This window comes from Vespula pensylvanica, chromosome 1 (assembly GCF_014466175.1).
Source record: "Vespula pensylvanica isolate Volc-1 chromosome 1, ASM1446617v1, whole genome shotgun sequence".
Taxonomy (NCBI): domain Eukaryota; kingdom Metazoa; phylum Arthropoda; class Insecta; order Hymenoptera; family Vespidae; genus Vespula; species Vespula pensylvanica.
The window spans coordinates 11,376,366-11,397,628 of NC_057685.1; the positions used below are offsets into that span (position 1 = coordinate 11,376,366).

The following is a 21,263-nucleotide window of genomic DNA, read 5'->3' on the forward strand; positions in this document are numbered from 1 at the left end:
TATTTTCCTTCTATTAGCCCGACGACCGACTCCGGGATGTTGCGTTTTCCTCGTACTTACTAGTCTTTTCTCTCAACGATCTACTTTCTTCTTCTACTATAGTGATCTTGAAACTTTTTTAAATCGAACTGAACGAGAACATTATGGAAATATTAATGAAACAATCTCTTTAAGAGAGAACGAAGTGTCGATATTTTTTTTTTTATTCTTATCGTCGCGAAAAAAAAGGAAACGAAAGAAAGAAAAAAAAAAAAAAGGTAAAAGAACACGAATAATCGAATAATGGGCTCTCGAACGTAGAAAATCGAGAAAATCGTGGAATCATCTCGTGTCGACAAACACTTCTACCTCACAGCGAGTTCTATTTTTCCGCTCTTGCTTTAATGGAGTGCGCTCCCTTGAATCAGGATGAGTAGAAGAAGGTCGGCGATTGCAAAGAGATGAAAGAATCTCTGTTCCGAGATTACGGACAACGAGGAATAAAGGAAAAGGGTTTTTCGTTAACTCGTAGATTCCTCCTAAATATTTCTATTTTTGTCTCTTTGTATCTATTTCCTCTCTTCTCCTTTCGAACGTAATGTCAGATGTACGGATAATCGATGCGTTTTATGAAATTATGAAAAAAAAAAAGAAAAAAAGATTTCGATAGAAAAGAAATTTCTACGTTAAATCGTAAATTCCATCTAAATGTTTCTATTTTCGTGACTCTCTTTATCTATTTTATCTCTTTTCCTTTCCTACGTAATGTCAAATGTACGAATAATCGATGCGTCGTATAAAAAATTGTGAAAAAGAAGAGAAAAGAAAAGAAATTTCGATAGTATTGTTACAATGACCACATACGAAGAGCAAGATCGTATTCTGAAAAGTTCAACGTCATCGTTTTTATTCTATTACCTCGCACGATTTCGGTCTATTTCGTGAAAATCACCGGGACACTCGTTCCGATCCGTCATCAGACGGCATATTGACCAGTTTATTGCGAAGCTTCGTTCTCAATCGCTGACAATAAAATGTTACTGTCCACTCGTACATCAAAATCGTATAACAATAAATCAAAAAGCGTCTGTATTTTCGAATCTCTCGGTTCTCTCTTATCAAACGACGTTTTTTCATATTCAAATTTCTCTCCATAAAACACACGACAGATTTAGAATTACAGATTTTAGAAAGCACGGGAAAGCGAATGGCGCAACGGGACGGTTTGATATTAAATTTAATTCGCAGTTGAAGATTAATCCTTAAAAAAGCAACGAAGGGGGAAAAGCGCGAAGATATGAATATATTTTCTTATTAAAATTTATGATATTATTATCATTTTAAAGAGAATCTCTTACAACGAACGAGAAATCCTCTAACGATAATACGTCGAGCTGATATGAGCGAAGCTCTTTAACTACAATCGCGAAAAGAACCGTTTTATCGATCGATTAAATATTCAAATAATAAAAGCAACGCGAACGCAGTCTTTAATCGAAAAAGATCGAAGATTAATCGCGCGGTAAATTTCAATATTTCTTGGAGATATAGACTCGAAGGAACAAGAGAAGAAGAGATGTTGTTTTTTTTATCGCTCCGTATTCTAAGGATAATATTGCAAACTTGAAATATCGCAAAAAGTTGCCAATAAGAATCAACAGAAATTGATCGTTGGCCAACTATTAAATATTGACGCGGTAGATGATAGCACAAAAAGCAGTCGTTTCTGCAAACACCGGAACAGACTTGATACAAATGAGCTTAGGGAAAGAGAGACGCGTTATCTGCCATCCTGCGGGAGCTATACATCCGGTCCCCTTTCTGCGTCCCTTAGCTAAATCCCGTTACCATCGATCCCTTTGCATTCGTGATAAGCGAGCTAAAGATCAAGGAAAAAAAGCGATTAAATCTGTCCTACTCTTTTCTCTTTTCCTCGGAAAGTTCTTTTGCTTATAATCCAAAGCGAATGTAATTTATAAATATTTACATTTCCTCATTCTTAACGGTAAGGTAATTTTCTATCTTACCCATAGTGTAACTTTGGCTTCGTTACAAGGGATTCTTTTTTCTTCTTTCTTCTTCCTTTTCTTTCTTTTTTTTTCTTTTTTTATTTTTATTTTTTGTAACTTTTTTCGCATTTCTCTCAGAATAATTACGGAATTCGTCGTCATCGATCCGCGATATGAAAATATCCTTTTCATTGCAGCGAGCTGGATTATGAGATTCTCGAAAAGAAAGAAAAGAGATCCCTCACCACCCTCCAATGATCACTGTCTTTCAAGGGAAAAGGTACGTTCTCGTCATTATCCTCAAAGGACTTTTCTTTATTAACTCCGCCCCTTCTATCTCCAAACAGTTCTATTTAAAACTCTCGGCATTCACGAAGGATCGGCGAACAAGTTGAGAACTTTTTGGTAAAATGAAGGAATGAATATAATAAAATAAAATGAAATAACGGGACGAACAAGACAATTTCTTCATTGTTCCGTTAAAATTTCCACGCGCTTTGATGAGAGAGAAAGTCGTGCGAACGAAAGATGTTCTTAAACGAAACTAATTCAACGGCGACTTAACTCGGACTCAATTTGAGAAATATGTACTTTAAAGCGTGATTGTTTAATAAGAGTAAAAGTTACCATTTCATTTCTTCTCAGTTTCTTATCGTAAATTATTTCAAAAAAATGTCTTACAAAGTCGATTAAATAACTAATATTATAACAGCGGTATCAATAACACGAGAAAAAAAAGGGAAAAAAAGGAAAAAAAAACAAGAAATTCGTCAAACTCGACTTAAGAAAGTCGAACGTGATCTCGAATAATCCTAACGAAACAGATATCCATTGACTACCATTAGAAAATCGTATTTGTTTTTTTGCTTTATCAAAGTAAACGGAATAAAGGTGTGGCAAAATGGTATTATAACGCTAATTCAAATACAAAATAAAAAGAATAAAAATAAATATAGACATGTGAAAGAGGAAAAAAGAGGAACACGAAATTCGACGGATTCGGAATGAGAGTTGAGCAGTCTCGAATAATTCTAACGAAAAAGAGATTCGTTGAAAGAGATTAGGGGATCGTGGAATACGTTTATGTACCCGTCGGAGCATACGTCGACTTTTACTACTATGCCGTTCGAACGAAACGGTACGCGTGGCTTGTGAACGCTTTACTAGCGCTTGGTTAAGGTCACTGCGGTGAGGTTAGCGAAGAGATGAAAAATCCTCTCGGCGAATTCCCACAGGAATATCGCAGCACGGTATCCTTATAAAACTGGCAGATTAGACCGAGGCGTGACGAGGGCTGGAAATCCGCTCTCTGGATTTTAAGTATCCCACTGACGCGAGAGCGGACCTTTCTATCCCTTTTCAACCCCTTTCCATCCTCCCTTCTTCCCTTCTCTACAAACTGCAAAGGCCGCAAAAGGAAATAGAAAATCGTGGAATTGAGCTCGACGACGTGCGACGCGAACCGGATTACGTTCCTTCGTGTCTCTTGCGTGCTTTTTCATTTCCTGAAATATTTTCCTATGCAAAATGAGACGACGCATGGTGTAATTAATCTCGATCGATCCTTTCAAATTAGTCGATCCGTTTTAAAACTATTTCAAATATATTCGACTTTCCTAGGAATTTTATTAATAATTTTTTAAACTTTGACGATCTAACTTTTTCATCTACTTTTACATCGATTAAATCGTAATATCGTAAATAATGGAATTAGAATTTTTATAGATCGATTATATACCTTTACATAGTAAATACGTATCGAAATACACAGCTATTTATTATTTATTTGACAATCCGTATTATCAAAATTTATATAAACCAACATTTACGTCGTAGCATGTAAATTGAAAAAATATTTGTTTATTAGACACCGTTTCGCTGAATGAAGTTCTCGGAATGGAAGTACATTAACCATACACGAACGGAATGAAAGTACGAAACACATACACGAACATTAACCACATGTGTTTCGTATTAAAAAATTTTACTCGGCCAGGCTACTTCTGCAATATATTTTTATATTTTTATTGATCAATAAAATAGAATAGTTAACGCGGTATCTATTTTTTAAGAGACAAAAACGTAATAACGATTAATTAACAAGTTCGAACAAAAGGTTTGAAAAAAAAAAATTTCAAATTTAATCAACCAACTGTGAAAATATTTGAAATGTCTATGAATTTTATATAATTTTGTTACTACCGTTTCTAACGTAGTCTACATTCGATTGTGTTATAACAATAATAAAATGAATAGGTATGAATTGTACCAGAAGTTAGACCGTCTCTTTTGTGTTGCCTTCATTGTTGTGACTCAGAGATATATCTCTCGTCATTTTACGATCGAAACACAATGTCATTCGAGTTTTGTTATCTTCGAATAAACCCTCGTTGTTCGACCACTTCTAACAACGAAACGATCCGAGTAAAATGACTTCAAAGTTACAATATCGTTCTTATCGTATCTAGATTAAACTTTATTGTTATAGTTATTAGGTAGTCTTTTCTTTTTTTTTTTTAGTTTTCAATACACAACTTACCTATATTACGTTAAGATAATAAAAAGAAAAAAGAACCAATTCTTTTCCAATATAATTCGTAAAAATCGAATACTATTATTATTTCAATAAATTTACTATGAAAAAGAAACGTTTGTCTTGATCTCTTCGAAAATACTGACATAGATGGATGTCTTAAATCTAGAGACTAACGGAAAGGCTCGAATTGAAAAGTCAAGAGTGAAATCTATTCCAGCAGAACCGTTCGAAGTAAACTATCCGATTTATATGGTCAAGAGCTATCCTAGGAGAACGAGAAAATATTTTGTGTATCCCAAGGAGAATCGCTGTCGTACTCGGACAGCGTAAAAATGGAAAACGATTTATATCGTAGCGTAGTCCTTCGAACTTCGTGAACATTGAACGACATCGAGAATGAAAGGGATAATATTCCAGAGAACTTTTATCTAGCGAGAAATATTCATCCAATTGCTAACACTTGAATTCACTTTTCTTTTTCGCTTACCCTTTTTCTCTCCAAAGAAATCCGATCGGCCATGGATCGTTCGGAGAACGAGAAAGACCAGGAACAATATTCTGAAACAAATTTTATGTGTTAGAAATATCGTGGAAGAATTTTGAAAGAAAAAAAACAAAAAATAAAATTGATAGACAAATAACATACATATAATGCGTATACATATATTATTTTATAAAGAGAAAATCATGAATATTATTTCCAAATACAAAAAGTCGGATATCAATCAAGAGAAAGAAAATCTGCTACTGTGAAATATACAATTTCTGTAAAAAGAAAAAAAAAAAGAATAGAAAGAATTTCATTCGTAAAGACTATCGAAACATCTCAACGCGCGTGCCATTGGACCGAACTAATTTTTTCGTTATTATCATTATCAACATTTCCCTTTTCTTTTTTCATCATTCCCAGGATAGAAAAGAAAAGAGAAGCTTCAGGGAGCATAGGAAAAAGGTAATACTAATTACGAAGGAAGAGAAAGAGAGAAGAAAAAGAGAATGGCCAAAAGTGGGGAGAGGGTATTTAGGATAAGAGGGCAAAAGTGGAAGATGGTAACGATTAAAACGAAAGTGGCAAGACTGGTTCGTCCTTGTGCAGTTTACTCCTCCTCCTTTTACTTCTCCTTCTGCTGTCGGAGGATAACGGCGGCAATAGAGGAACTACGTGATCTCTCGCAGAAGAAAGGCATGAAATTAGCGTTAAAACAAATCGAAACAACGACGTTGTTTCTTCCGGCGAACAATGCTTCAACATATTTAGATACGTTGCCCTGGTTTGAAAAATATTCAACGAAAAATTGGCTTTTTTTTATACATGTATATATCTTGTTTTTCTCCTGAAAATCATCTCTATATTTTTCATGTCTCTTCAGATTTCGCTCACTCCATTTTTGTCCTTTTTTTTTCATTAGTAGCAACAAGAAGACTTTCCTACGATCCTATTTTTCTCAATAAGCCTTTGTTTGCTCGTTGAAATATTTGACACGAAGTTCTCTCTATAGGAATATTAGTACGGAGACAAAAGAATGGAGATTATACCGAAGAGATAAGAATTTCAATGTCGGAACTTCGTGTTTGACTTATCTTTTTTATTTTGTCTATGTATACATATGCATGTAATAAATGCAAATGTAAATATCTGCAGATACGATAGGTAAATATACCTATAAGATTAGAACTCCGCGGGCGTTTTATAACTATGAACTTTGTATTTTAATGCAACTGATTACAACGCGTTTCGTATTGCGAAATACTACGAATGCGTTCTTTTTGAATGCGATGCGTAACACGCACAGTGTAAAACGTCCGCAAAACGCTCACCCAGTCAGAATCGTACTTCAACGGAGTAAACGTGAATAGAATTTCGCTTATTCCGGTGGTATTTGTTTAAAGTCGTTTAAAAATAAAACTTGTTAACAAAACAAAAAAAGATTGTAATTTGATAAAAAATATTCGAGAACAATTTTTCACTTTTTTTTTAAAGCTTTGAAATAAATACCCGATGCATAATATATACATATATATGTATATAGACATTATTTATATGTATATATATATTTTTTGTCCTTCAGAAGGTCACTAGTATCAGAGATATTCTCATCGATAACCGTGACACGTAGAGGAGTCTCTTTATATAATACACAGAACGTTGTCCTGCGAATTGCGTGGGCGTTTGCCAATAGATGTCGGACATGAATCACGATCGAGAATACCGGCCTTACGTAATGCGTGTAATACACAGACAACAATGTCTCTAACTGCACGTACGAGCACGACCAAGCCCGTGTCGTCGTCGATTTCCATCAATCGATTGAAAATAACGTTTACATTACTTCCAGCGATGTTACATACCATTTTACGACGAAAGTGAGAACATCGGAATAATAATTGTTAAAATCAATTTTTATGTAAAACGTAGAGTTAGATAAAATCAAATTTTATTTGCCCGAGAAAAACTCGTTAATACAATAAATTTGCGATATACGTGATTTTGGAATATCACAAATTTCTCTACAATTCACGTCACGCAAACTTACAACAATGCATGGAATGTAAATGAAATAGAAATATTTTCTATCGTTCAAGAAAATTTTTTTTTAATAGAAATTTATCGAACTTGATCGATCGAACATTCTATTCCGAGCGAATGATTGTATGTCTACTCGATATTACCAACATTCTTACGCGGACGACATTTTTATTCGTTTCTCATTCCAGCCGAATAAAGTTTAACTTCTTTCTTTCGATTTTTTTAATCGATTTGTAAGAATTGAAATTAGTTTGAATACAGTTCTATTCTTCGGCAAATATTAAAAATCATTTCTGAAACATTCGCGATAGAGAACGACAAAACTAGGGAGAATTTCCAAGAAATATAAAATCTGTCAAAAGATAGAAAAAGTAATCAAGTGTACTTAAGAGTAAACGTTTTCTTTTTTCTTTTTCTTTTTCATTTTTATAATAACAACAACGAATATAAGTAGAATGATGAGAATAAGAATGATGTAAAATGATTTCCCTACGAGATTTAAGCTCTCGTTTTCCGCTTGGACACGTGGCCCATGACAAAATAATGATGTCATAAGTCAAGCCAACGTAGCGTGCTCAAAAGATCATCTCAATCTCGTCGTCCTGGCTATTTAACAAGAAACGATTCGCGAAATGAGAATGTACATCGTCTGACCGCTTGCCACAGCATCGATGATAATGATAACGAGCAAGGACGACACCCTATTAACCCACTGCTCGAGAATATCGCGCATAAAAGGGGAATTAAAAGAATACAAGGAGTATTCCAAAAGCATTGCCATACGCGCTACCACTTCCAATTATGGGAATAATTAAGAGCAACGACTATGATGCTCGAGAAAATTATGGAGGAGAGTCTATGCCATTTCTACTGAAATAAAACTCGTTAACATAGCTCCTTTCGTTCTCGTTTCTTTGGCATCAGATTCGTTATAATTAACAAGATAAAAATTTTAAATTTTGTTTGGAAGGCTCAATGTACCGTGATATCGTGGTTAAGTATACAAAACGTATGTAGATATGTAAAATATATTTGTAAATTATGTAAATAATATGCATTCCATATAGATTAATGTACTATATAAAATGTCCTATCTAACTTGAACATCTTAAATATCTCGTTTATTTTTTTTTACGTTAGGAAAGAATGCCAAGGTGAAAAACGTTTTCACTTTCGTTTGAAGAGAGAAATATTATGTCAGGCAAACAATCTTTCTCAAGGTTACTTTCTTTCGAGATTCCGAGATCATCGGTGTCTTTTTAAATGGAATTTTATTATTTTGTTATTTTGTTTCGCGTAACTTGACTCCTCGTGCTATTTTAAATAAAAAAATATTATAGTAGAATGTCGTATGTATAATGTTGAATAATAGTACAATGTCAAAAAATTATTAGTTCGCGAGGTATTTTGAAAAAACGTCTGAAAATTCATACGACTATAACGAACCATACATATCTTTCTTTTTTGATTGAACTTAAAAAAAAATGTTAGAGGAAAAAGATGAATGGTTCGAAGTAGACTACATATTCATGATCATATTTTTGCAATAATGAATGCGTTTGTGTACTAGAGAAAAAAAAATATTATTGACCTCGAACCATCCATTTTTGTCTCCAACATTTTTTTTATTACCATAATAAATCTTTCAATAAATTTTCTTGGAAGCGTTATAACGTTCGTGAAAGTATGCAATCGATCGAGTTAGTAATCGTTTTATTAATGAGAAAATTGCGTTAGCATGAGTCACAGATGATGAATAAATATGTATTTATGTCTCTTAGCGATGCGTGAAGAATGATCCAACTATTACGATCGTTATTACGAATGTTCAAACTTTACGAATGAGATTATATCGAGCGTTTTATTCTTATCTCATATCGTAATAACCAAGAAATTGTTAATAGAAGAGTTAATGTTAACAGAATGATATTTAACTAATTATTACCTAGAAACGGATATTAGCGATTGAACTATGATCTACGTTTTATGAGATAATCGATTTATTTCTAAATATTGCATACATTTCTAAAATTACTAACAGCTTTGAAAACACCAATCATAATTAGCATTTCGATGTATGAAAATTTGAAGTAAACATTTAATAATCTAATAAAAATATCAAAGAAAATTTTGTATTTTGAATTTTCTTTTTCTTTTTCTTCTAATATCTAAATATAAATCTTTCGCAAAAGAAAAAGAAGAAAAGGAAAAGAAGAAAACAGTTAACAAAGTCCAAAAGAAAAAATAAAGTCAAGTTCGTTTGCGGTCGACGTCACAGAGAACAAGCCAAGAGATTAGTGGCACCAGCGGTTAATCAACGGATACAATTAGCACATTCTCCACACTTTTTCATTTGCGTGACCATAAATCTCGAAGAGGCGGAAGCGACCGCAACGATTTACGTTTCGTCGTAGTTCCCGCGAGATCAACGGTTGCTGGACCGCAAAATCCAGAAGGAAGAAACGACTTCGAATGGGTGGAAAAAAGAGAGAAAAACAAGACAAAAAAAGAAGAAAACGAAAGAGAAAATTTATTTCAGCTTTCGAAAGGACAAATTGGCAGCCCGTGCACCAAAGTGCAAAGTTTTAATAAAACCTCCGACGACGATGAAAAAAATATTTTCCCATTACTTTCCGCGACAAACAATTCGGTAAAAAAAAAAAAAGAAAAGAAAAAACAGAAAAAAAAGAAGAAAAAAGAAAAAAGAGAGAAAAAAGAATAAAAAAAAAAAAAGAAAAAGAAGGAAAAAAAGCTAAAGTTCGTTCCAACGATTAATCCGATATCCGTTAAAGGCAACTGCTCTGATAATCCTGAATACGAATGACCACTTTGAAAATGATAAATTGTAAATCCGTGGGGCGGACCCAACCGGTAGCGTCCATTGTATGCATATTTTCAATCTCAGCCCTCTGTTATCGAGCTTGTTTCATTTGGCGAAGTCCGCTTGAATAAATAACTAACGTCACCCCGACAGATGCATTGAAAACGTAATGGTACCAACGGGGGAGTCAATAAACCGATAATACGATGGATTTTATTAGAAGACCATTTCGTGCTATTGCTTTGTAAGAAAAAAAAAAAGAAGAAGAAGAAGAAGAAGAAGCATCGGAATATACAAATCTGAAAACTTGACGTTTAATATTATTTTTTAACAGATTTGAATTACTTTTTTTCTCTAAGAAGTTAACCCTTCTTCTGACTAATCTCCATATAAATTAAAATAAATAGCTAAATACCTCAATGATCAAAATAAATAAACATTTTTTCTGTCTAATCTCTACCATAAAATAAATTTCAAAGCAAGTTAAACTACTAAGCTATAGTAAGGGTTTATTTATACGTTTCCAACAATAAAACGTGACAGAATTCATGGTATAACTTAAGAACATAAACACTAGTTAAAACTAACATGAGATTAATGTCAGATAGGTTCTAGATTTTCTAGGTACGAAGATAATAAGTCGAATAGTTTTACACAGTCTGATACAGACTCACGTAATTAAAGCTCTACGGAAGATTCGGAGGATCCGAAAGAGTTTTCAAAACTTACATAAGCTCTCGTAATTCCAGTTAATTCGTTCGAACTTCGACTTAATACCCAACATCTTCCGAAACTTGGTTTAATTAAACTAAATCCTCATAGCGTCGATGTTATAAAATCGTTAAAAAGTTTATGCTCGCAGTTGTCGTCGCAGGGTTACCTAGGTATATATTATACGTTTAAAATTCAACACCTTTATTATACTTGTAGAAAGCGAACGGAGCGTAAGTAGAAGATTAATATCGCTTGAAAAATTACATGGATATGAATAGAGAGCCCGAAAAAAAAAAAATCTTAAAGACTGTCGTTTGGCCTGGATGATCAAAGGGAACGTCTGGAGAGTAAAAGATTCTTCGCTTTTGATCCCTGCGAATAATAAATAATAAAACATCAAAGGGCAAGAGAATCGCGAAGAACAGTTAAAATTATTTCAATTCATATATCAGATAACTAAAAATATTTAGACACGTTTCCAATTCTGTGACTTTTATCAAAATGAGATATCTAATATTTATAAACAATTTGTTACATTTACTGTGAAAATTGAATGTTATAGATATAGGCAATAAATTTCATTACAAACAAGTTAAAAAAATTGTTTTTCAAAAATTGATCGTCGATTAACTCTTTGCTTTTTCTCGATCCATGACGGATATAGCTAATGAATGTCGAAGAAGTTTGGAGACTATCCAAAATGAGCTACTAGTATTGGAGGTCGGTCTACGGAACCATAACTTGTAAGGTCGATAATTCAGAGAGTGGATCGCAAGTTGAGTGCGGAACTCGTACGTAAGTCGTTTCTACTATACGACGCTATCTATAAACCGACGTTTAGGAGAGCCACGTGTCTCTTGGCGAAATCCGAAATGACTGTAACGTTCTCGGAACAATGACCGTTAAAGCAGTAACAGAAATAAATATCGTTATGATCGTTAAACTAAAAAAAAAAAAAAAAAGAAGAAAAAAAGAAGATTTTATTTCTGAATATGAATAAGCTTACGAACAAATCGCGTAAAATATTTTCTAATCGCTTTATTGTAAAAGTATTAAAAAAAAGAATGAAATTAATGTTCCTAAAATTTTATTAAGAAACCAAAAAAATCTCGGTATTAAATCACGAATATTTTCGTTAAAAATTTCCGATTACTTTCAAACGCTTATGGGATGTAATTCTATGGGTTCCTACTTCGGTTGAAACGTCTTTACATAATCTATATCCCGGATCAAGTACCTATCCTAAACTACTAGTAAATTTTGGAATATTAGCTATAATTCACGTTAGAAAGTTCTTGTCAAACGAGAAACGCCAACTATAGGAAATTTGACTTCTTAACCGGAAAAATGTTCGATCAATGAACGCAGTATAGATAAGATTTAATTAAATTTCGATTAAGAATTAAATGATTCGACTGTAGAAACAAAAATTTTAATACATTAATGAATTGTAAAAGAAAGAATATTGTAAAATATTGTTTTTTTTTTTTTTTGTTAACAAAAATGAGAAACATATTTGTTCTTCTATCAGAAAAAAAGTTAAATGTTTCTACTCATCGTCACCGGTTTACGAATTGAAAGAAAAACGTAATAAGTGAAATAATTCTGCGAGTCATTGAATTTAAAATATTCAAAAAAAAACAAAAAAACAACAAACAGAAATTCCGATATAGCAAGACGGGCCTAAACGAAATTCTTCGACCTTATAAATTTTTTCGACTCGCTCACTGTGTGCAAATTCATATATGATGTATGTATATGTATTCGTACAGTCCTGGTAGTGGTAAGAGAACATTGTTACAGTTGTATTAATCAGCGTGCGAGGCCGCCAATTAGCGTATTAATTGCCAACCCGCGATCCTCCGTGTTCGCGAGGATGAAACGTCGGCGAAAATCGTTGAACCTTACAAAAGCTCGTTTCATTATCGTCCTCGTCGAGGACGACGAAATTTCCCGTTGGTTCGAAGAGAAGAGAAGGGTGAGACTACAGGACAGAATTCATATTTCGCGAGAATAATGAAATCATAGGTGTGATACTTCGTATTGTCGACCTTCGTTGTTCACTGCATTGCTTTTCTACTAATTACGTGACCGGTGTTCCACGTACCAATTGTATGTATGGCCATTGTGAAGATATATGTAAACTGAATCTTGCAAAGAATCATCTATTAGATATTATTTATTATAAAAAGTGAATCACATAATTCGTCAGAATCTTTACAATACGAATAAAATTCTTATTGACGTTGAATAGCTCAGTACGAATTTTATAAAAACTTTAACTTTTAATTATAACTAATCTCATAAACATAAAATGATAATAAATAATCGTTTATAAGAGCATTAAATTTAAACTACGAATGAAGTTCTCAGTTTTAATAACAACAAATATATGTGTGTGTAACTTGCTTTTATGCTTGTCGATTTTATTATTAATTTTTTCGTATGTAGTCATAAATTATGTAACAAACAATCATATATTACAAGAGTGGAATTCGTACGGTCGCACGGGCAGGTTTAATTAGCAGAATTTTCTGAGGGCGTGATTGTTCATACGTTCTCGCTCATTATCATAGTCCAAGCCAAATTCGTTTCGAGAGCCTGGAGAGAAATGGTAGGAAAATGAAAAAAAAAGAAAAGGAAGAAAAAATGAAAGTAGTCGAAAGAGAATTTAAAATGACAAAGAGAGAAAGAGGAAAATGGAGACGGAGAGAGCGAGTGAGGGAAGAGAGAAACTGAGAGGATCTCCGCAGCATCCACGTTTATCGAGACACCTGCTACGAATTTCAAGTCACAGATGTAAGAAGAGGCACGCGTACAAATGCCGACAATGAAACGTGGAAAGTTGCCAACAATTCAACAAATAGAACGAGTGCACGAAAGAGAGAGAGAGAGAGAGAGAGAGAGAGAGAGAGAGAGAGAAGGAGAGAGAGAAAGAGAGAGAGAGAGAGAGAGAGAAATTTGCCATGTTAGGCGCGCACGGAAGTGTATATGGAGGGGGGAGAGAGTAACTTGTTTTAGGAAGAGGTATCCAAACGGTTGATTCGAATTCTCATGCTCGGTAGAAGGGGTAAAAGCAATGAAACGAGTGAACGTCGTTCCGGAAGAACGGACATTCCGGTTCGAAGGTTCAACGTTTCGTGCTGGAAATGTTAAACTTCAACCAACGAACTTGTTGGTATCGTCAAGATAATTAAACAGGGGCACACATGTTTACTGGAAAAGTCAGACCGTAGTGTTGGAGTGACAATCGAAGTAAACTTCTTGTGTTATTTTCTTGATAAATAATAATAATTATTATAATGATGATGATGATAATGATGACGATGATGTAATGTGGAAAAAAATTTTCTTTAACAGAAGGATTCATAATTTTTGTATCTTTTTCATTCGTTATAAAGTTTCATATTTTCGTTCGTTAAAAAATTTCACTATTTGTCGTCGTACATGTATATATAAAGAATAATTTTTTACGAAGCTAAACGACGTGCTATAATTTACGAATAACGTCATTGGAATTTATGTGTGCTTTCCATGACGTGCCTTCGTCCGTTGTTATCTAGACAATGAAGCGAGTTACTCAAGGGTCCATTATCCCTGAAGGGACAATCGTAAATTAGCCTCCTCTATCTGACATACGGAAATCGTAAATACATAGTGATTTAACTAGGCGTTGATGGAAGGCGCGTTACCCTGATCGAGGAAAAATAGGGCGTTGCCCGTTACGGTCTTCAAACAATAAGGAGAGTAAATTATATATTCTAAAAGGGGGAAACACTCAAAATAGGAACGAGATCTGTCGACCGTAAATAATATTATGAATATTTCACAAAAAGAAAAAGAAGCGACATGAATTATTAATGAGAAAATATAATTCGATTGACCTTTAAAAATTATCACAGAAACCAATAAGAAAAACAGATACAATTAATATACTCGTATGTTATATAAATAAGCAAAGAAATCAATAACCAATCATAGAATGAAAAATGACATTTTTCTAAACAATATTGAAAGAAAATTCCTTTAACTTATCAGGGACTGGTAAAAACGGATACTGAAACTTTCGTAATGGTACGTTTGCTGATTAGACATTGTACAAAGAAAAAATAAATATCACAGTACGTAAGATCACGTTTAAACGGAAAGAAAATTAAAGTTATTGCTAAAATGGTAGGTACTCTTTAACGAAAATTTCCTCGGAGGAACAATATTTTCTTATTAGACACGCATGCGGTCTAATTATCTCGTAGCAGAGGTTGCCAAAGTCCTGGTGAACATAAGAAAACTAACGCGGTGCATTCGAGCGCGTAGATCTTTCGTTAATTACTTTTTCTCGACCACCAGCCGTCTCTTCGCTTCGTCTCGTAAAAACTTCTTCAAAAGAGCTTTTATATTTTATCGCTAGCTATTCCAGCAGTTTCCAGAATTAAAATCGACTGAATGAAAGAAAAAGAAGGAGAAAAAAATTATCTTTTGATTGTGACGGATCTCCAATAACAAAATGAGACTTATGGGATCGATTACGTTAAATGAAAAATGATATTTTTTCTAGATTTTCAAGATTTTCTCGAAATTCGACGAGCACTATCCTAGATTAGACAGACGAATTATTTAGAACGTTATGTTGCATTAAAAGACTCGAGTACAAATGCAAGAGTTCAACTGAATTTATAGTTACACGCAAAACATTCATAGGTCTTTCCACAGGAGAAACGCATTCGGCTCCTTTCTATTACTGGAATCTACAATGGTCCATAATTCATAGAGCGCGAGAGTCGTTACACGAGTAATTTATTTTTAGAAACTTAGAGAGAACTATTTGTATGGAGAACTTTGGCTATCTCGGAATAGATACGATCGTTATAATAAAAATAGAAAATTATTATAACGATTGAGTTTCTGATTTGCATAATTTATATATTAAACAAAAGAAAAATAAATAAATGTAAATAGGTAATAGAATTTTCACATTGCAGATTTGAAAACGAACAGATTTTTATTTCAAGTAACGAATAAATAATATTCACAATATATATTAAATAAAAGAAAAAGATGGAAATAGCTAATAGAATTTCCAAATTGCAGATTTGAAAACGAACACATTCTTATTTTAAGTAACAAATAAATGATGTTTTCGTAATAACGTATTTAAAAATAACCTTCGTGAGGCACAACCTCGGAAAATTTTGAAACATCTTCCATTTACGAAAATTCCCATATCGAATAATTGAAAACGCGTAAATGAATAAATGTAAGAAAGAGAATACACCGTATACATGGGAGAAACCTACAGCGAAAGATACTGCGAACATTGAAAAGGCTCTAGCAATTTGTTTCCATTTGTTATTACACCATCCTGCAACTTTAAGACCGGTTTGTACGAAGGCTCTCCATGTAACCTATAGTATAAAGATTCGAAGAAGCCATTCGATTCCATATAATATAAATAAGTCGAAGATCGTTTTGTATTTCGTCGATCGAACAACGATTACTTTCATACTTTCTTCGATGGATATAATTATCTCCTAGTAAACAACTTATTTGTTCGAAACAAAAATTATCCATTCTTTTCTAAATAGACATAGTGAAATTATATTGTAATTTAAGATTAATTTAATTGAAATTCGATAGATAAATTTTTGTATTTTATAGAATCTTTCTCTCGTTAATAGTAATAGTTAAAATAGAAATAATAAATTAGATCGCTAAAGTTAAGATTATCTAAATAATAAATAAAACAATTAAAATAGTAATAATAAATTGAATTATTTTCTTTAAGTCATTTTTTCACGGAGACGAAAATATATAATCATATTATTATTTTTTTTATTACATTTATTTTGCTGATTTCAAAATATATGATTTATTCCTAGCACCTATCCATCGATGCTTTTAGAATAAATTGTGAAATATTTGCTTGCTTTTTTGTTTGATCTTATACTAACGTTTTATACTAAACATCAATGCTTATACAAACATCTTACTTAACTCTTATTTAGGCAACATGTCCTAATGAATAATAATAATAATAATAACAATGGTAACACGAGGATGTTCTTCTTGGATAAGAAAGCAAAGTGGATCGTCGACATATCTGAGAATTTACGATAACAGCATCGTAAAGTCGTCGGGAGTATGGTGAAAAGAGCGAAGTTCACGCCGAAGGAAACATCTTTTTTAAGTAAATAACTTTTTTCTTTGGTGAAACGTGCGGTTGTAAAGAATTGCAGCGTGAAAGAGGGAATATTTGAGGAGGACGAAATGAGTTGCCGTGCTTCAGACGTATTTTTCGTATTTTACACTAGCACTGCGTTTACATGTAAAATAAAAAAAAATGAAAAAGAAAGGGAAAGAGAGAAAGAGAGAGATAAAATTACACAATCTTAACATCCACGTTACATGTATAAAATAGTATTAAAAATTACAATTAAACGAGTAAATCTGAACTTTGCAAAACAATCGTATGACAAGTTAATAAACAGTTTTTTTCTATCTTTGCACTGAGGCGTTAAAACAGTTACTGAAAAATCCAAAGTATTTCACAATTTTAACGTATGAAACGCGAAACATAATTATTTCAAAATAATACAATTCTCGTAGAGAATTAAATGTCAAAGGAGAATGTTTTTTCGCTTGAAAAAACAATAACAATCAATAAAATAACAAACAAACATTACAACTAAAGGAAATATAGAAATGGCTATCGTAAACCAATATTTACTATCCATACACTTGCGGCAGTTCGCAAAAATAGTAGAAAAAAAAAAGTACAATCGACGATAACTCCCAAAGTTTTACAACCCTTTCCGCACGAGTTGTTATGGAAGTATTTATCGCTTTTCATTTTGCTGCGATTTTCAACTTCCCCCTTTTTCTTTTTCCTTCCGTATCGTTCTCTCTTTCTCTTTCTTTCTTTTCTTCCCTATATTTCTCTCTTTCTTTTTCTTTCTTTTCTTCCCTATCATTCTCTCTCTCTCTCTCTCTCTCTCTCTCTCTCTCTCTCTCTCTCTCTCTCTCTCTTCTTTCCTAACATTCTCTTTCTCTCTGTCCCTCTTTCATTCTTTTTCTTACTCTTCTATTTTCTACTTTCCTTTTTCATTTTCTTTCTTTCTTCATCCTCCTTCGTCTACCGCAAAAGAAAATTTTATCTACGATTTCGTCGACTTCGACGATTGTACGTGCAATGCGAAATTTCAAGATTCGTTTACGAGCGTCGTTTCGAGCAAGCCACGTGCTCTGAGGACCGCGAGGGTGGCCTATCCACCCGTTTCTATGTACGTGTGTTGTTTTCATAACTGCGTGCGCCTACTCGACTCTCTCCCTCTATCCCTCTTTCTCTTTCTCTCTCACAGACACATACACACATATGTACATACTCTTTAAACGAGAGTATGCATGGATGACACGAGCGAACACGTGCACCGAATACCGGCCGTTCGTGCGAGGCCACCGACTCGTAAATACGATCTGTACAGGATTAACGCGAGGTCGTCACATGGCACGCGTGTTTCAGCTAGTTTTTTCCTACTCTGAAACGATCTCTAGTATGTCTCTAAGCAGGAGGGGATAAAAAGCACGTGATTTTACTTTCATCAACATGAGAAACGTTCTGAGAAGCTAGAGTTGATTTATTTGTTTATTTTCTTCGATTTCTCTTTATTTTCTTTCTTTCCTTTTTTTTTTTTATTATTTCAATCGAGCATCTATCGGTTGATCTTAATACTTTTTTTTTTGTCTTTTCTTTTTTCTTTTTATCGACGTTCAAATCCCTCGAATGATCCACGATCTAACCCTTATCCGTTAGAGTGCCAAGCGATGCGATTACGGTTGTCCTATTCATTGCCTAAAAATGTCAACCTATCGGTCCGTAAAAGTCATACTAATTGCATACTCGGATTTTGTCGATGCGTCTATTCACCGTTAGCATTTTTAGATGTAATATTTTCACGATACTTATATTCATAAAAATATCGTGATAACAACGAATTCGATGATACAATACTTTTATTGCTTATAAGTAAAAAAAAAAAACAGCGCGATCACGACATTTGACATTTTTCGACATGGAATTAGAGAAACGCAAATTATAGCACAATTTTCGTTCGAATTTTTGCAAAGAATCGTGACACTCAAACGATTATATATTACAACGCAGAAAATTTAATTCTCTTATTTATTATTCCGGGATATTATCGAATGGCATTCTCCTTTCTTCGCATTTATATTCATTTTTTCTCATTTATTTTATCATTTTGTCCAAAGCAACAAATCCGAATATTGTGTAACGCAATATGCATAAAAGTAAAAGAAACGAGTCTAATTAAAAATTTGTTCAGGAACGAGTCTAACAATATATTTTGCTATAGATTTGTCTATATCCGTTTCAAATTTGTTTACAACGAGTATCGTATTGTTTACAACGAGCACTAGTATCGTAGGATTTCCGTGATATGTTTGAGCGGAACGTATTTATCCGCTCGGTAGTGGCCAATATAAAACGTTAAACGCGCAACAGTTGTGCTTCCGGTCGTATAAAGTTGATCTTCCAATGTACCAGCAAGTTGGCCGGTAATGACAATGTCTCTATCTCCAATCGTTTTTCTCTATTTTTTCCCTCTCTTTCTCTCTTGTTTGTCTTACGAGAGAAAACGCGAAACTAGCGAACTGGTCAATTGATATCGGGATTTAACTTCATTCAAAGAAAACAAAGGGACGTGCTTTAAACAACAGGATATTTGTTCTTTCCAAGTTGATAACGCAATTTTCTCGAGTCTTTCTCTCGCTTTCTCTTTTTCTCGTTCCTTTACTTCTTTTCCACTAAAGACGGCCACGTAACGAAACAAACATTCTGCCAATACCAGAAAGTAATCTTACCGGTTAAACTTTTCCGGATAGCAAAGATCGAGATATCTCTTCGACGTTCTTGCAACTACTTTCAATAGATACATCCAAGCAAATAAACCACGTCTTTGCCAAGATCTAAAGATAAATTGAAAAGCCAAGTAAAGTTTAACTTAGCGTATCGCCAGATATATTCAAATCGAGATATAGATCAAATCTCTTTTTCATTGACAGGATAAAATCAAAGTTTAGATAACAAAATACAATGATTTATTAAAGTCGACAAGATTTGTAAGAAAATTAAAAGCATTATGACATAATATCAATTATCATCAAATAAATCATATGAAATTCGATTTAAAATTCAATGAATATAATATATATATACACCCACACATACAGTTATTATCAATAACATACCATCAGTGTCATATTTTTTCGTCCCATGTAATCTGGTCATTTGTGAAAGCGGTTACCATACGTGTAAAAAAAAATTCGGTCTTCTAATCAAACGACCCTAACCCGAGACAAAAGGCGAATCTCATAAGATCCGAGCTTAACGCGTTCTCGAAAGATACCTAACGACTATAACATAAATCTGACATGATCCTACAAAAAAATCAGATATCTAATCTATGCTTAAAGAAGAAATAAAGCGGGTAGACGAATCTTTGTAGATCTTTATTAAAAGGAAAAAAAAAATGGTAGACATTTAGTATTATTGCAAGAAAAAAGAAGAAGAAAAAAAGATAAAAAGAGGGTGAAAGAGAAAGAAAGAGAGGGAGAGAGAGAGAGAGAAAAAGAGAGAGAGACTGAGGCATGTAGTATGATATCGTTAGAAATTTATGAAAGCTCTCAAGGTAGATCGTGATAGAACGAGAGAAGAGCCTCCGGTTCTCTTACGATCGAGCGTTATTATACAATGAAATTAATCGGCCGCTCTAAAATCGATAAGGTCACATCTCTGTTAATTAAATGCTATTACAAAGGTAGTTTCGGAGAACGTTTAACCGCTAATGGTGCCAGTTTGAACCCTTCCCGTTCTCTATTCGCCATCTTCCTACGCTACTAACTACCATTACTGGCCCGTGTAAAAGGAATGTATAACGTATCCATGTATCCATGTACTTACATATGTATGTCTTTAGTACGTACGTTGTACGTAAGAAACATACAGATAAGCTCAGTGCATCGTGCGTACGAATTCCCTTTCTCCATTCCGGAGATTAATACCGTCTACTACTTTGAATCTCTCCTAAACGTTCTTCCCTTCGTGGAATCGAATCGCATATAACAAGTTGAAAAGAGACAAGAGAAAGAGAAAAAGAGAGAGATAACGTTGCTTTGACCGATAACACGATTTACCAAGGAATTTCCATATCAAGACGAAGCGTTAGAATGCTTTTCGAATAAACGATCTCAAATCGATTTATTCGTAATACCTATTTCCTCTTTCGTAAAAGCAAATTCGATGCTATTTGCATATCTTTATATCGAATACGATTTATTACATTATTGATTCCGCTGAGTTCGTTTAATGAAAAATTAAGGAAAATCGGTGGAAAATATAACTTTCCTTTGAGTTAATCACTACGATGAATTACTAGATATATAAGAAAAAGATATATTCGATCAATGAAGCAAGATTCACCGGCTAGTATCTTGTAAACTTCCGGAGAGAGCTACCTGTAGCTCATTCACCCTCACCAACGTTTAACCCCTTTAATTCGTCTCCCTCCAATTACCACCCTCGACTGCTCTCGACCGCATGCTGTAAACTACTCTTTCTCTTTCTCTCTCTCTCTCTCTCTCTCTCTCTCTCTCTCTCTCTCT

The 21,263-nt window shown here is 33.6% G+C and overlaps 1 protein-coding gene across 2 annotated transcripts in view; it reads right to left on the reverse strand.

The window, feature by feature from the left end:
- The window catches only part of LOC122633619 (collagen alpha-1(XVIII) chain), a 210,243-nt gene that overhangs the window by 188,259 nt on the left and 721 nt on the right, over positions 1–21,263 (reverse strand). For both annotated transcript variants that reach the window (XM_043821724.1, XM_043821712.1), the window contains exon 2: positions 5,012–5,082. In XM_043821724.1, coding sequence (XP_043677659.1) covers positions 5,012–5,082 — 71 coding nt within the window. The remainder of the gene's footprint in view (positions 1–5,011; positions 5,083–21,263) is intronic.